Raw genomic sequence first — 15,941 nt, forward strand, 5'->3', positions numbered from 1 at the left:
AGTGTCCCGCGCTGTAGAAGAGCCTGCCTTGGCGCTGAGCTGGTCGTGGCTGCTTTAGCAGTGGGCCTGCGCCTCCCTGTAGGCCAGCCCTGTCCCAGATCCAGGTGCTTGCCTCGGAAGCAAGCGGCTGCCCAAGATGAACCCGGAGGGCGGCGGGCGGCTGCTTCGGCCGGTAGGTGGAAGCGTTGACCAGCCTCTGGGAACGGGGCGGGGCCTAGTGCTGCGGGAGGACTCCGCCCCCTCCCCAGGAGGCGAGGTCACCCGGCGAACTTTGCCCGGCGCGTTCCGGTCAAGATGGCGCTGGTGGCTGCTGTGCGAGGCCCGGTGCGCGTTCTGCTCCGCGCGGGTGCGAGACCCGGGGCGGGCACGGATCGGGGTCGGGGCCGGGGCCGGGGCCAGGGCCGGGGACTAACGGGCTCCCCCGCGCTGCCTTCGCAGGGGCCCGGCTCCCGGGCGCTGCCCTCGGGTGGACGGAGAGGGCGGCCGGCGGCGGAGACGGCGCGCGGCGCTTCGGGAGCCAGCGGGTGCTGGTGGAGCCGGACGCGGGCGCAGGTGAGCGGGCGGCGCCGAGGGAGGGCGGGCGTGGGGCCAGGACCCGCTGGGGTCCGCGCTCGCGAGGCGCTGTCGGAGAACCAGGTCTGTCGACGCTCGGTTTATGTTTAAAACCCAAGTTTCGAAACAGAACCTTGCCACTCTACCTGGGTTCGTTCGTCGTGAGTTAAAACTTTGTTTTTAGCCGGGCGCGGTGGCTCACGCTTGTAATCCCAGCACTTTGGGGGGCCGAGGCGGGCGGATCACGAGGTCAGGAGATCGAGACCACGGTGAAACCCCGTCTCTACTAAAAATACAGAAAAATTAGCCGGGCGTGGTGGCGGGCGCCTGTAGTCCCAGCTACTCGGGGAGGCTGTGGCACCAGAATGGCGTGAACCCGTGAGGCGGAGCTTGCAGTGAGCCGAGATCACGCGCCTGCACTCCAGCCTGGGCGACAGAGCAAGACTCCGTCTCAAAAAAAAAAAAAAAAAGTTTCTGTTTTTAAAGTTGGCGGAGGCCGGGCGCGGTGGCTCACGCCTGTAATCCTAGCACTTTGAGAGGCTGAGGCGGGCGGATCACCCGAAGTCAGGAGTTGGAGATCAGCCTGGCCAACACGATGAAACCCTATCTGTACTAAAAAATACAAAAGAAAAAAATTATCTGGGCGTGGTGGTGCGTGCCTGTAATCCCAGCTGCTTGGGAGGCTGAGGCAGAAGAATCGCTGGAATCTGGGAGGTGGAGGCTGCAGTGAGCAGATTGTGCCACTGCACTCCAGCTTGGGCCACAAAGCAAGACTCCGTCTCAAAATAAATAAATAAAAATAAAGTTGGCGGGGATATGAGCTGTTATCTAAGTTATTCAATTGGAAGTGGAAAAGAATTGGAATATTTGGAATAAAATTATGTTTGTTAACACTCCCCATGTGGCTCAGAACCTCGTACCCACCCGCCCGTCAGAACCCTTGGTAAAACCCACTGGAAAGGATAGAAAAAGTACTTCTGGAAGAGAAGCCTGTGCGCTCCCTACAGACAGGAGGCCGAGCTGAGGGCACCGAGAGGGCACGCCTGGGCGCCAGCAAGTCTGCTTCCAGGACGTGCTGACCTGGACCTCCCGGTGCAGGCCTCGGTCTCTGCTGTGGCTCCTGAGAGGTGGCCCTCTCCCTCCGCAAGTCAGTCACAGCCCCTGGACTCTCCCTACAAACTGAGAGGGACAAACTAAGACCAACTTCAAACTGAGTTTCTTTTTTTTTTTTTTTTGGAGATGTAGTGTTGCTCTCCAGTCGCCAGACTGGAGTGCAGTGGCGCAATCTCGGCTCACTGCAACCTGTGCCTCCTGGGTTCAAGCGATTCTCCCTCGTCAGCCTCCCAAGTAGCTGGGATTACAGGGACCCACCACTACGCCCATTAATTTTTGTAAAAACTGAGTTTCTGAAGGGATCATTTCTGTAGCATATTTGAATATAACTCAACAAAACGCAAAAAAAAATTTTTTTTTTTTTTTTTTTTTTTTTTTTTGAGACAGAGTCTCCCTCTGTCGCCCAGGCTGGAGTGCAGTGGCGTGGCCCCAGCTCACTGCAATCTCAGTCAGGCCTGACTTTCTGACTCCAAACTCTACTTTGTATTTTTTTTTTTTTTTTTGAAACAGAGTCTTGCTCTGTCGCCAGGCTGGAGTGCAGTGGCGCATCTCCACTCACTGCAAGCTCCGCCTCCCGGGTTCACACCATTCTTCTACCTCAGCTGCCCAAGTAGCTGGGACTACAGGCGTCTACCACCCACCCCCCGGCTAATTTTTTTTGTATTTTTAGTAGAGACGGGGTTTCACCATGTTAGCCAGGATGGTCTTGATCTCCTGACATCGTGATCCACCCGCCTCGGCCTCCCAAAGTGCTGGGATTACAGGCGTGAGCCGGCACGCCCGGCTTACGTTGTCTTTTTTTTTTTTTTTTTTTTTGAGACGGAGTCTTGCTCTGTCGCCCAGGCTGGAGTGCAGTGGCGCAATCTCGGCTCACTGCAAGCTCCGCCTCCCGGGTTCACGCCATTCTCCTGCCTTAGCCTCTCCGAGTAGCTGGGACTACAGGCGCCCGCCACCACGCCCGGCTAATTTTTTTTGTATTTTTAGTAGAGACGGGGTTTCACCGTGGTCTCGATCTCCTGACCTCGTGATCCGCCCGCCTCGGCCCCCCAAAGTGCTGGGATTACAAGCGTGAGCCACCGCGCCCGGCCTACGTTGTCTTTTTATATGGTAAAGTGGGGAGGCACTCGGGTAAAAAATTGTCGTTGTACCAACACTTTTCCTTTTTTACCAGAGGTAATGTGTGTGTGTGTGTACATAAAAATCTTTAAAATATACCTGACATTTACCATTCTAGAAATTTTGCCGTGTACAACCCACTGGCCGTAAGTATATTCACAATGTGTAGTCCACACTACCCATTCCAATACCTTAAGATACATGTTTTTGAGTCCGGGCCTGGTGGCTCCCGCCTGTAATCCCAGCACTTTGGGAGGCCAAGGTGGACGGATCACGAGGTCAGGAGATAGAGACCATTCTGGCTAACACGGTGAAACGGCGTCTCTACTAAAAAATACAAAAAAAAATTAACTGAGCGCGGTGTTGGGCACCTGTAGTCCCAGCTACTCGGGAGGCTGAGGCAGGAGAATGGTGTGAACCCCGGAGGCAGAGCTTGCAGTGAGCCGAGATCGCGCCACTGCACTCCAGCCTGGGCGACAGAGCAAGAATCTGTCTCAAAAACAAAAATAAAATAAAATAAAATAAATAAATAGTAATGACAACCACATGGATGAACCTTGAACACATGATACTAAGTGGGCAAAGCCGACCACAAAGCCCAGCGGTATCCCGGTGATATGGAATATGACCGGAGCAGGAAAACCGCAGACACAGAACGCAGATTGGCAGCTTCCAGGGGCTGGGGGTGGGATCAACTGCTCATGGGGACAGGGATTCCTTTTGGTGCAATGAAAAGGTTCTGGAACAAGGCAGCGGCGATAGTTGCACAACACAGTCAGTATACTGAATTGCGTAAGTGCCTGACTTGTTTACTTAAAAATGGCTAATTTAAGCTGGGCACAGTGGCTTATGCCTATAATCCCATCACTTTGGGAGGCCTAGGCAGAAGGATCACCTGAGGTCAGAAGTTCGTGACCAGCCTGGCCAACCTGGTGAAACCCCGTCTCTACTAAAAATGCAAAAATTAGCCAGGCGTGGTGATGTGTGCCTGTAATCCCAGCTTCTCAGGAGGCTGAGGCAGAAGAATGGCTTGAACCCAGGAGACAGAGGTTGCAGTGAGACGAGATAGCGCTGCTGCACTCCAGCCTGGACGACAGAGCGAGACTCTGTCTCAAAAAAAATAAAGATAGAAGATGGTTAATTTGGCCGGGCATGGTGGCTCACGCCTGTAATCCCAGCACTTTGGGAGGCTGAGGCGGGTGGATCACGAAGTCACGAGATCAAAACCATCCTGGCCAACCAACATGGTGAAACCCCGTCTCTACTAAAAATACAAAAATTAGCTGGGTGTAGTGGCGCATACCTGTAGTCCCAGCTACTCAGAAGGCTGAGGCAGGAGAATCGCTTGAACCCGGGAGGCAGAGGTGGCAGTGAGCCGAGATCGCACCATTGCACTCCAGCCTAGGCAACAGAGCGAGACAGTCTCAAAAAAAAATAATAAAGAGGTTGGTCACAGCAGCCCACACCTGTAATCCGTGCGCTATGGAAGGCGAGGCAGGCAGATCACGAGGTCAGGGGATCGAGACTATCCTGGCTAACATGGTGAAACTTTATCTCTACTAAAAATAAAAAAAAAATTAGCCAGGCGTGGTGGTGGGCGCCTGTAGTCCCAGCTACTGGGGAGGCTGAGGCAGGAGAATTGCTTGAACCCAGGAGGCGGAGCTTGCAGTGAGCCAAGATTGCGCCACTGCACTTCAGCCTGGGAGACATAGCGAGACTCCGTCTCAAAAAAAAAAAAAATGAAAGAGAGAGAGGAAGAGAGAATGGTTAATTTAAAAAGCATGCAGTGTATATAGAATAAATTGTTAATTTATGTTATATCGATCTTATTTCAATTTAAAAAACTGTAGGCTCACTGCTGTAATCTAGCACTTTGGGAGCCTGAGGCAGAAGGACCACTTGAGCTCAGGAGTTCAAGACCAGCCTGGGCAACAAAATGAGACCTCGTCTGTACTAAAAAATAAAAAAAATTAACTGGGCGTGGTGGCGCTTGCCTATAATCCCAGCTTCTCTGCAGGCTGAGTTGGGAGGATCGCTGGAGCCCAGGAGGTCAAAGCTGCAGTGAGCGGAGATCGCAGCCCTGCACTCCTAGGTGATAGAGCAAGACCCTGTCTCAAAAATAATAATAATTAATAAAAAATAACCCCCAGGCTGGGCGCTGTGGCTCACACCTGTAATCCTGGCACTTTGGGAGGGCGAGGTGAGCGGATCACCTGAGGTTGGGAGTTCAAGACCAGCCTGACCAACATGGAGAAAACCCCGTCTCTACTAAAAATACAAAATTAGCTTGATGTAGCGGCGCGCACCTGTAATCCTAGCTACTCAGGAAGCTGAGGCAGTTGAATCGCTTGAACCCAGGAGGCGGAGGTTGCGGTGAGCCGAGATCGCTCCATTGCACTTGAACCCGGGCAACAAGAGCAAAACTCTGTCTCAAAAAAATAAATAAAAATAGGACCGGGCAGGGATGCTCACGCCTGTAATCCCAGCACTTTGGGAGGCTGAGGCAGGCAGATCACAAGGTCAGGAGATTGAGACCATCCTGGCTAACACGGTGAAACCCTGTCTCTACTAAAAATGCAAAAAATTAGCCGGTCGTGGTGGTGGGCACCTGTAGTCCCAGCTACTGGGGAGGCTGAGGCAGGAGAATGGTGTGAACCCGGGAGGCAGAGCTTGCAGTGAGCTGAGACCGCGCCACTGCACTCCAGCCTGGGTGACTGAGCAAGACTCCGTCTCTAAATAAATAAATTAATAAAACCCCCAAAATGCACAGCTACCATGGCTTGGTTGAGGGTACAGGCTGGTCAGGGTGCTTTTCCAGTGCCAGGTGTGAGCTTTCTCTTTTCATTCTTTAAATTAGGGGTTGCTGTGATGAAATTCAAGAACCCCCCAGTGAACAGCCTGAGCCTGGAGTTTCTGACGGAGCTGGTCATCAGCCTGGAGAAGCTGGAGAATGACAAGAGCTTCCGCGGTGTCATTCTGACCTCGGTAGGTGCCAGTTCAGCTCCCTACCCCAGCCCGAGTTCTTGGCCCCAGTTCTCTGATGTGAGCCCAGGCCTGTTGCACATGGAAGAGGCGGAGCCTGCCAACGTGTGGGGCCAGCCGGCAGCCCCACCACCCCGAGCTCCAGGCGCCATCACGGGAGGCTTCCAGGACCACGGTCTGGGTGTGCCCAGCAGGGACCCAAACTGCCATGGGCCTCAAGCAGATCATTCCCAAAGGTGAAGGTGGACCAGTCTCGGAGACAGCCTTTCCAAGAGACAGCCCTCCTGGGAGACGCCCTTCCTGGGAGACAGCCTTCCTGGAAGACAGCCTTTCCAAGAGACGCCCTTCCCGGGAGACGGCGTTCCCGGGCCTTCGTCCAGGAGGACACTGGGGAGAGCTGTGGGCAGCGAGTGAGGGAGAGCCATGCATCTATGGGGTCACCTTGGACCCTAAGCACACCTGGTAGTGGGTTCCTGGGGTGCTCCCATCTAGGATCACTTGGGTGCCCTGAGCCAGTCCTGCGAACAATACCCGCGCTGTCTGATCCTCTGTGGGCCAGTCTTCAGGGCGAGTTCTCAGAGGGTGAACTTCTTTGGTCTGAGTTCTTGTGCAGGGGACTCGATAAGTGTTGCCTGAGTGCTGGCGAATGCTAGGCGTGGCATCTGTGGCAACGGTGTCATTACCAGTGTCGCAGAGGGGCAATACGCAGTGTCAGGCCTAGGAGGATGGGACCCCTGAGGCGAAGTGGGCCATGGGTGAGGTGAGGGGAGTGAGGGGTCCTCAGCGGCTGGCGTGGCTTTACAGGGCCTGGCCTAGAACTCCTGACCTCAAGTGATCCGCCCACCTCGGCCTCCCAAAGTGCTGGCCACGTCCAGCCTTACATATTTATTGAGACAGAATCTCCCTCTCTTGCCCAGGCTGGAGTACAGTGACGTGATCTTGGCTTACTACAACCTCCACCTCCTGGGTTCAAGTGATTCTTGAATCTTGAAAATTTTAAAAATTTTTGGGAGAGACGGTGTCTTTATTGCCCACGTTGGTATTGAACCCCTGGGCCCAAGCACTCTTCCCACCTTGGCCTCCCAATGTGCTAGGATTACAGGTGTGAGCCATTGCACCTGGTTAATTTTTTAGCTTAATTTTTACTTTTTCGTACAGATGGGGTCTTGCTATGTTGCCCAGGCTGGTTTTGAACTCCTGGCCTCAAGCAGTCCTCCAATCTTGGCCTCCCAAAGCTCTGGGATTACAGGCGTGAGCCACCACACCAGGCCTGGGTCTTGAGTAACGGAAGTAGAACGCGTTTTGTAGAAACAAAGGGCCGGCCTACCCATTCTGTGCGGCACCAGCTCACATCTGTTTGGGAACAGCAGAGCCGCGTTGCACACCCGCACCACTCCTGGCTTTTTCACATCACCTGAGGATGTGGAGGCCTCCCATGCATCCCGGCCGCCTCCTCTTCACACACATTAGGTGGCTGTCGTCCTCCTTCCTGCAGACAGGGTGGGGTAAACATCCACCCAGCTCTGCTTGTGTAAGTCAGGGTGAGCTGGGTTCAGCTGCAGGAACAAGTTCACCCACAGCCTTGGGGGCTCCCGCCCTCTTGAGGAAAACGTGCCATGTCGTGCAGAGGGGAAGGCACCCTTGTTGTTTGCTCAGGGGGCTGTGACCGTGCAGGGGCCCCAGGGTGGGTTTTCCACTCCTCCCTGAGCCTGCCTCCCTGGCCGGCAGCCCTGACTGGGCGTCTGAGGCTCCTGTGCTGGCGCCCGCTACTCTAGCCGCCGGAGGGTCCCTTTCACCTGTGCTCACCCCTCGCCCTTCCTTGGTAGCTGCTGAGAAACCCACACATTCCAGATCATTCTCCCACCCTAGCACTTCCTGGTCCACACGGGGGTCCCTGGCTTGCTTGGCCCTTTGCGGGTAAATGATTCAGAACGTGCAACTCGTCTGCACTCTCAGGAGTCTTCACCACACCTCTGGGTTCCTCTGCCCGAGCCGGGCATGCAGCACCAGAGGGCCGGCGCACTGGTGTCCCTGGGAGGTGCCTGGTCCTGCCTGTCCTCTCCTATCCAGTTTGAAGAGGGAAAGGGAAGAATGTTCTGGGAAGTACAGGGAAGCCAGGTCCAGGAGAAGCCTAGGCCGAGTCCCTGGAGTGCCTAGTTCTGGCTCCGTGGGGGCAGCACCCACACCCTGAGCGTGACCTGGCCCTGCTGTACCTCGGGCACCTGGGCTTCCCAGCCCTCCTGCCGTGATGCCAGCTGGGAGGTGGACTCTGATGGGCATGTGGCCCTGGCCCCCCCTGCAGGACCGCCCGGGTGTCTTCTCGGCCGGCCTGGACCTGACAGAGATGTGCGGGAGGAGCCCCGCCCACTATGCTGAGTACTGGAAGGCCGTGCAGGAGCTGTGGCTGCGGTTGTACCAGTCCAACCTGGTGCTGGTCTCCGCCATCAATGTGAGTGTCCCCACTCCCAGGTGGCCTCGCTGGCTGTTCTGGGCCAGCGCCAGGGGGTGGGGCAGACACTGTCCTGCCCTTGGAGTCTCTCACAGGGGAAGGGGACGGTTGGAGAGACCCTGAAATGTGCACAGGTGAGCGCCATTGCAGACTGCGGGGCGTGTTGAAAAAGGTGGGCCTCAGGTGAGGGGCCTGGCCTGGGTCAATCAGACAAGACCCAGAAAAGAGCCACTGGGTAGGGACCAGGGCCTGGGGTTGATGCCAGCCTGGGTGGAGGCTGTGTGGGTGAGTGGGCCATCAGACCCACATTTTGGAAACATCACTCCATCCCTTCCGGGGGAAGGCCAGGGAAGCCAAGGACAACACGGGGGCTTAACCTCGGGAACCAGGGTGTCCTGCGGGGTGGCTGTGACAAGCTGGGTGTGGGCCGGAGCCTGGTGGAGGGGAGGGCTGGTGTGAGAGGAAGCCTCAAGGGTGCATGGCCATGCAGACAGGATGGGTCCTGCGCGGGGCAGTGGGTACCTGCAGTGACCACAGGGTGAGTGTGGGCTTCCCAGGACATCCTGGTTGCGCTAGCTGCTGGGGTGGTATCGGGGCCTTCTTGGGGCATGACAATTGTGACTACATGCTTGTGTGGCATTTTAGCATTGAGTAAAAGCTCTGAGAGGACAAGCGACTTGCTCCCCTAACTGAATGGTTTTAAAAAGTGATTTATCTGTTGCCGAAGAACTAATGACCCTCGGCTGAGACCCTCCTTGCAGAGTGCTAAGGGGCCAGTTCCTTCCCCATCCGTTTTCCAGTGCACACCCAGCCCAGCCCAGACCATTGTGGGTGTTGAACCCTGGGGGGGTCGGGGTGCGCCGAGGGCACAGGCCCTCCTTGGCATCCTTGGACCTGGCCCTCTGGAATGCGGTTGGGACCCGCAGCACCTAAGAGCCCTGTCCGGCCTCTCCCTGCAGGGAGCCTGCCCCGCCGGAGGCTGCCTGGTGGCCCTGAGCTGTGACTACCGCATCCTGGCGGACAACCCCAGGTACTGCATAGGACTCAACGAGACCCAACTGGGCATCATCGCCCCTTTCTGGTAAGGCCCTGGGCTGCAGCCACGCTCCATGCTTGTCGTGGAGGGAACAGACCCGCCTGGGGCCATGTGGTGAGTGGGTGTCTGCGTTCCAGGTTCAAAGACACCCTGGAGAACACCATCGGGCACCGGGCGGCAGAGCGTGCCCTGCAGCTGGGGCTGCTCTTCCCACCAGCGGAGGCCCTGCAGGTGGGCTTGGTGGACCAGGTGGTCCCAGAGGAACAGGTGCAGAGCACTGCGCTGTCAGCGATAGCCCAGTGGATGGCCATTCCAGGTGAGGCACAGGGCATGGCGGGCGCCTGATGATGCTGGAGAGACCAGAAGGTTCTCCACCCAAAGGTTCTCTGTGGACATCGTGACTGCGGGAGACTGTTGATAATCACAGCCATGTGGGTGTCAGGAGGCTGCTGTAACAACGCAGCACAGACTGGGTGGCCCAGACCACAGAAGCTCAGCTCACGGTGCTGGAGACCAGAGGTGCAAAATCAAGGTGTGGGCAGGGCTGCACTTCCTCCCTGCGTGCCAGGGGAGGCTCCTTCCTGCCCCTGCCCACTTCTGCTGGCTCCAGGCCTCCCTGGGCTTGTGGGCGCCTCACTCTCATCTCTGCCTCCATCCTTACGCAGCTTTCTCCCCTGTGTTTTATGGGTCTCAGGTCTCTCTGTCCCTTCTCAGGACACCTGCCATGTGATTTAGGACCTACCGTAAATCCAAGATGATACCAACTTAATTACATCTGCAGAGACTCTTTCGAAATAAGGTCACACTTCCAAGTTCCAGAGCAGTGGTTAGGGCTTGGACTTATCTTTTGGGGCACACTTTTCAACCTACTACAAAGACAATTGTCCACTTCATAGAAATAGAGCTGGTCATATCAGCGATGTTATAGACCAGGGCCCAGCAAATTCTGTCTGTAAAGGGCCAGGTGGCTTGTGGGCTCTGCTCTGTAGGTAAGACCTTTGTAGCAGAAAGCAGCCACGGAGGAGACGTAAACTGACAGGTGTAGCTGTGTTCTGGCAAAGCTTTATGGACACTGGGCCAGGCGTGGTGGCTCACGCCTGTAATCCTAGCACTTGGAGAGGCTGAGGCGGGCAGATCACCTGAGGTTAGGAGTTTGAGACCAGCCTGGCCAACGTGGCAAAACCCCGTCTCTACTAAAAATACAAAAATTAGCCAGGTGTGGCGGCAGGTACCTGTAATCCCAGCTACTCAGGAAGGCTGAGGCCGGAGAATCACTTGAACCTGGGAGGCGGAGGTTGCAGTGAGCCAAGATCATGCCACTGCACTCCAGCCTGGGCGACAGTGAGACTCGTCTCAAAAAAAGTAAAAACCATTCATAGCTTCAGGGCCTTGAGAAACCAGATTTGCCAACCCTGATACAAATGACTGAAGGCTGTGCTACCATTTCCTGTGCTGCAAGAGAATATTTAGTGCCATGGAAATTTTTTTTTTTTTTTTGAGATGGAGTCTCTCTCTGTTGCTCAGGCTGGAGTGCAATGGTGCGATCTCAGCTCACTGCAACCTTCATCTCCTGGGTTCATGCCATTCTCCTGCCTCAGCCTCCAGCATCGTGGAAATATTCTTCATACTATAGTTGAGTGAAAATGACACGTTAAGTGGCTGGGCATGGTGGCTAACGCCTGTAATCCCGGCACTTTGGGAGGCCGAGACGGGTGGATCACCTGAGGTCAGGAGTTCGGGACCAGCCTGGCCAACATGGGGAAACCCCATCTCTACTAAAAATACAAAATTAGCTGGGTGTGGTGGCACACGCTTGTAGTCCCAGCTACTCAGGAGGCTGAGGCAGGAGAATCACTTGAACCCAGGAGGCAGAGGTTGCAGTGAGCCGAGATCCCACCACTGCACTCCAGCCTGGGTGACGGAGCAAGACTCCATCTCAAAAAAAGAAAACAAATAAGTTGGGAATCACCCCACTGCCCCTGAAAGTGGGATTTCAGTGGCGCGTCCCATTCTCTTTAGACCATGCTCGACAGCTGACCAAGGCCATGATGCGGAAGGCCACGGCCAGCCGCCTGATCACGCAGCGCGATGCGGACGTGCAGAACTTTGTCAGCTTCATCTCCAAAGACTCCATCCAGAAGTCCCTGCAGAGGTACTTACAGAGGCTCAAAGAAAAGAAAGGCTAATGGCTGGCCTGCCACAGGCTTACAGCCACACGTGCCCCTGTGGGTCCCAGGGAGGTCTTAAACAAGGTATTTTTCAACTTAAAAGTACTGCCAGCGTTTCATTTTGCTGATGTTACATAGAAGTTCCTGTTCCTCATAGCCCAGTGGCCCAAGGCCCAGCCACACACAAACACACACGGGTGCCTGTGCCCGCCAGGCAAGGCGAGTTGGAGGGCAGCCTTTTGACTTGGGATTGTGACTGGCAGGGGGCACCATTCTGGACCTGGTGAGGTCGCCACAGAGTGTCTCCGTTCCCGAGGCAGAATCGTAAATCAAGTCCCTGGTCGTCCATTCCAGCCTTTGGACTGCCTGCTCTCAGGGGTAAGGCCAGGTGGTCTTGGCCCCCATGACCCACACAGGACTCCCCAGAAAAAAGCCCTTTGGTCAATGCCCTTACTCATCAGGATGAAGGGAGTGCACAGTGAATCAGAGCAACTGGGGGATCCTGAGCCAGCGGGAGTGGGACTCTGGAGGCAGCTGTGCTGCCAGGGATCCAAATGTCCCTTAAGAAGGATTTTGCAAGAACCAAACTCATCCAAACCCTTGAAACAAAGGTTTTTCCTACCATGCGATTCAGACCAAGTTCCCATATCTGGCCGGGCGCGGTGGCTCACGCTTGTAATCCCAGCACTTTGGGAGGCCGAGGCGGGCGGATCACGAGGTCAGGAGATCGAGACCACGGTGAAACCCTGTCTCTACTAAAAATACAAAAAAATTAGCCGGGCGTGGTGGCGGGCGCCTGTAGTCCCAGCTACTTGGAGAGGCTGAGGCAGGAGAATGGCGTGAACCTGGGAGGCGGAGCTTGCAGTGAGCCGAGATTGCGCCACTGCACTCCAGCCTGGGCGACAGAGCGAGACTCCGTCTCAAAAAAAAAAAAAGGAAAAAAAAAAGTTCCCATATCTTGCTAAGATGTGATGTTTCAAAAACCAGAAACCTCATCGGGCCCGTCAGTGACCCAGTGGACCTAGGGCCTTCCTGTTCCCTATTCTAATGTGGTCGCCTTGCCCAGGCACAGGGCAGCAACCTTGAAGGGCTGAGCCATGGTGAGCTGTGCAGTTCTTTGCACAGGACCTTAGTCCCAAGCCACCTGCCTGGGCAGGGAGGAGTCCAGCCCGCCCGCTGCTCTCAGGCTCCCCAAAAGCTCCAGGGGTGCTGACTAGCTGGGGCCGGCCTCCCCTTGCGGTGCTGGGTAAGACCGGGCTCCTGAGACAGACAAGTGCCTGGGGGCCCCTGCAGGGCCCTGGAATGGGGGCTGCAGGGTGGGCCTGGGGAGAGCTGTTCTGAGACCCCCGAGGGCCCAGGAGGCTGGTGTGTTGGTGCCATCCCTGTCCCAGCTGTGCTCACAGTACAGGCTACTGGGAGCATTTGTAGTTTCCACAGAGGATGAGCAAGGGGCGTCCCTGAGCTGCCTTCTGGGGCCAACAGGCTCTGGGGGCAGCCAGGTCCCACCAGGACACGGGGTGGGCAGCCCAGGCCATGGCTGCCCCTAAGAAGCTGAGGCTGGGTCCTAAGGAAGGACAGAGGCCTGGGAGCCAAGCTGCAGGGCCCGACCAGGAGCGGCTCATTTATTGAGCAGACAACTGCCGGGCGGTGCCCCCTGCACCCCTCATGGGGCTCACAACACCCCATGAGGTCGCTGGATGCAGCCCATTTCACAGATGGGGAACGGAGGTACAGAGCAGCGCATCACGTGTCCATGGCCCCTGGTCCACGCCCAGCCGACTCTGCCTTGGAGCCTCACTGAAGGGTGGCTGCCACCCTGAAGGGGCCACTGTTGGGCCATTCCTCAGAGCCAGGGTCTGCAGGTGGCATCCCTCAGCCAGGCCTCGAGTCATCGGTGGGACTTGAGGGTCACCTCCACCGGAAAGTGGTCACTGACGGCGAGAGCCTGGGGGGAGAGAGTGAGCCTCAGGGGAAAAGTGCACCCCACCCACTGGGTGTCCACAAGCCACCACCTCTGCGGGAGGGGCCGGTGAGGGTTGGGTGCCCACCCCTGCTGCTGCCTGCGGTGGGGCCGAGGCAGAGGGTGTCACCATTGGCCCTTTGAGGGAAAGGCAAGGTACCCTGCCTGCCCAGAGGTCCACATGGGGTGGGCCAGGCTCTCCAGGGTCCTTGGAAATGAGCCCTGGTGCAGGGAGGGGAGCTGAGGTGGCCCTGCCTTGGGCGCTGGTCCCTCCCTGCTGCCTGCGTGTGCCCGGGTGATGGGGACCCAGGACCAGCACCGCCCCACGGCCCACTCGCCTGAGTTTGGTCCAGGCCGAATTCCTCCTGGAAGTTGTGAACGGTGGCCGACTGGGGCTTCAGGCTCCGGCGCAAGCGGGCGCCACAGGCCACAATGCGGTCGTAGGCGCAGTCTGAGTTGCCCACCGTGGTGTCGGCGCTGTCAGGGATGAGCCATTTGAAGACCTCACTGCTCCTCAGACGGATGGTGGCCCAGTCCTGCGCCCGCACATAGCTGCAGTCGGCGTTGAAGTCACCCAGGAACAGCATGTCCTGCGGGCGCCGCGGAGCCATGTCTGAGCCGCCGCAGGAGCCGTCGAGGTCCCGCCCTCATGTACCAGACCCCCGGGGGCGCGCCTGCAGGGACCCCGGGACCGAGGGGTGGGCTTACGTCGGTGCCCCACTTGTCGATCACGTCCAGGTACACGTCGTAGAGCGCGTCGATCTCCGCCACGGCTTGATGCGGCGCCGCGTGCAGCGGAATCAGCACCAGCTTCTGTGCTGCTGCGGGAAGGGGTGGGGGCGTCAGACTCGGCGGCAGGGGAGGGGCGGGCCGACGGCAGGGGAGGGGCGGGCCGACGGCAGGGGAGGGGCGGGGCCCGCTCACCTGAGCTGGGGGCCGAGAACTTGACCACGAAGGGCTCGCGGCTGAAGACGTCCTCGGGGTCCGGGTACAGGTAGGTGTCCACGACCGACACCTCGTCTTTCCTAGGAGATGGGGAGGACCCGCTGAGCCCCCCACCTGCTGCCCCGCGCGCCCCTCCCTGCGGCCCGCCCCTCACCTGTACACGAACAGGTACATCTCTTTGTACTGGTCCCGGCCCAGGGGCTGGCTGCTCACAAAGCTGTACTCGTGCTCGGATACGCTGCGGAGACAGGGGCCCGCTCAGGGTCAGGGCACCGCGCCGGGGCGAGATCCCGGCCGGGGGTCGCGACGAGGGGCCCTGCCCACCACACCTGTTGATCTGCTCCATGAGAGCGGACACGGCGCTGAGGTCTGGGTCTCGCACCTCCTGCACCAGCGCGAGGTCATAGCCAGCCAGGATCTGGGGAGGAGCGGCGGGTGCGGGGTCAGCGCGGTCAGCACCCCTAAACACCGCCCCGCCCCGCCCCGGTCGGGGCCCCACCTTCGCGATGATGCTGCTACAAGCCGGGTCCGACACTTTGCTGTCACCGAAGCTTTGAATGTTGAAGGCGCCGATGCGAAGCGCGGCGGTCCCGGCGGCTTCCAGCGCCCAGAGCGCGGCCAGCAGAGCCCGGGGCCCGCCCATGGTGCGGAGCGAGAGGCTGGGGACAGACGCTGCCGCCTACGCAGACCCGTTGTCAGACCCACCGACCCACCCCTTTCCTCGTCGGCCGCCCCGTGACGGCCAGTGCGACACGGAATCCGCCCCTGAGCTCTGCAGGCTCCCAGGGCACTGCTGGGCTCTCAGGGACCGCTGCCTTCTCACTGCGCGGGAAAAGCTGCAGCCGGAATAGAGGGTCCGGCCCATCCAGCCCCAGCTCAGTGCAGCCGAGAGACTCACCTTGGATGTGGGTGCGGAAGCCCGAGGCTCAGAGGTCCTAGGGGAATGGGGATCCCGGGTCCAGGCTGCAGGCGTGTCCGACACAGGACTGCACTGACTCCTTCTGGCAGCAGCTCTGGCACCAGGGCAGGGACCGGTATTTGAGGTCCTGGTCCAGGGAGGGGCCGGGCTGCGCTGGGTCCCGCCCCCTCGACTGAGCTGGGTGCCTGATGAACTGGCGTTCATTCCCATGGAGACCCCCAGGGTAAGGGGTGGGAGACCTGCCTGAGCCGGTTCTGGTGCCCCAGACCTGTCCCAAAACCGTCCCAGAAGCCCCTGCCAGCCCCCTAGAAGGGAGGCAGACGGTCAGCCACATCCCGGTGTGGCCGTGTTCTTGTCCTCACCCCCAGAAATTAGGTCGCCTAGACTCTGCCTCTCTGAGCAGAATCCCTTCAGGGAAAGGAAGGCAGCACAGGAAGGACCAGCCACACTCCCTGCCCAGCATCTCCTGCTGCCGCTCCACCTGCTCACCCTGCGGTGGAGGCCGAGGCTCCCAGATCTCCCTGTCCCCGTCCCTGGTTCTGCCACCCACCCACAGGCCTCAGGCAGCGCAGCTGGGGGCACAGCTCCAGCTGGGCAGGGCAGGAGGCTGTTGGTCAACATGCCAATGACACCCACGCGTCACCAAGGCGCCGCCAGGGCTGGCGGGAGCCCCTGGGTGGGGCAGCCAGGCACGTGAGTCT

General features: G+C 58.1%; 2 protein-coding genes across 6 annotated transcripts; one reads left to right on the forward strand and one right to left on the reverse strand.

Moving 5' to 3' along the window:
• The first annotated feature begins 259 nt into the window (after window positions 1-259).
• Window positions 260-11,518, forward strand: ECI1 (enoyl-CoA delta isomerase 1). Of its 4 annotated transcripts, none has more exons than XM_055242806.2 (7): window positions 260-346; window positions 439-552; window positions 5,639-5,766; window positions 8,066-8,212; window positions 9,172-9,293; window positions 9,386-9,564; window positions 11,268-11,518. In XM_055242806.2, the coding sequence occupies exons 1-7, from the start codon at window positions 295-297 to the stop codon at window positions 11,432-11,434; spliced, it is 909 nt and encodes a 302-aa protein (XP_055098781.1). In that variant the 5' UTR covers window positions 260-294; the 3' UTR covers window positions 11,435-11,518. The 4 variants fall into 4 exon arrangements, with proteins under 4 accessions (XP_055098781.1, XP_055098783.1, XP_055098782.1 ...); XM_055242807.2 differs by having other exon boundaries at window positions 272-346; window positions 9,172-9,242; XM_055242809.2 differs by having other exon boundaries at window positions 283-324.
• A 1,274-nt stretch (window positions 11,519-12,792) lies between these two features.
• Window positions 12,793-15,909, reverse strand: DNASE1L2 (deoxyribonuclease 1 like 2). 2 transcript variants are annotated; one of them, XM_055242793.2, is made up of 8 exons: window positions 15,220-15,909; window positions 14,821-15,000; window positions 14,651-14,739; window positions 14,476-14,559; window positions 14,301-14,401; window positions 14,085-14,194; window positions 13,715-13,966; window positions 12,793-13,361 (listed from the first exon to the last, which is right to left on the reverse strand). In XM_055242793.2, exons 1-8 carry the CDS (start codon window positions 15,448-15,450, stop codon window positions 13,305-13,307), a joined length of 1,104 nt encoding a protein of 367 aa, XP_055098768.1. In that variant the 5' UTR covers window positions 15,451-15,909; the 3' UTR covers window positions 12,793-13,304. The 2 variants fall into 2 exon arrangements, with proteins under 2 accessions (XP_055098768.1, XP_063473026.1); XM_063616956.1 differs by having other exon boundaries at window positions 14,085-14,197.
• Between the last annotated feature and the right edge of the window lie 32 nt (window positions 15,910-15,941).

The sequence above is a fragment of the Symphalangus syndactylus genome, chromosome 14 (assembly GCF_028878055.3).
Source record: "Symphalangus syndactylus isolate Jambi chromosome 14, NHGRI_mSymSyn1-v2.1_pri, whole genome shotgun sequence".
Classification (NCBI taxonomy): domain Eukaryota; kingdom Metazoa; phylum Chordata; class Mammalia; order Primates; family Hylobatidae; genus Symphalangus; species Symphalangus syndactylus.

Excerpts from the sequence above, each read along its gene's own strand:
- ECI1 (XM_055242806.2), top strand. The coding sequence starts at position 295 with ATGGCGCTGGTGGCTGCTGTGCGAGGCCCGGTGCGCGTTCTGCTCCGC. Across the intron at positions 8,213-9,171 it reads TGCTGGTCTCCGCCATCAAT|GGAGCCTGCCCCGCCGGAGG; the intron begins GTGAGTGTCCCC and ends CTCTCCCTGCAG. Across the intron at positions 9,294-9,385 it reads GGCATCATCGCCCCTTTCTG|GTTCAAAGACACCCTGGAGA; the intron begins GTAAGGCCCTGG and ends TCTGCGTTCCAG.
- DNASE1L2 (XM_063616956.1), bottom strand. The coding sequence starts at position 15,450 with ATGGGAATGAACGCCAGTTCATCAGGCACCCAGCTCAGTCGAGGGGGC. Across the intron at positions 14,402-14,475 it reads ATGTACCTGTTCGTGTACAG|GAAAGACGAGGTGTCGGTCG; the intron begins GTGAGGGGCGGG and ends CCCATCTCCTAG. Across the intron at positions 13,362-13,714 it reads TCGGCCTGGACCAAACTCAG|GCTCTCGCCGTCAGTGACCA; the intron begins GCGAGTGGGCCG and ends CTCTCCCCCCAG.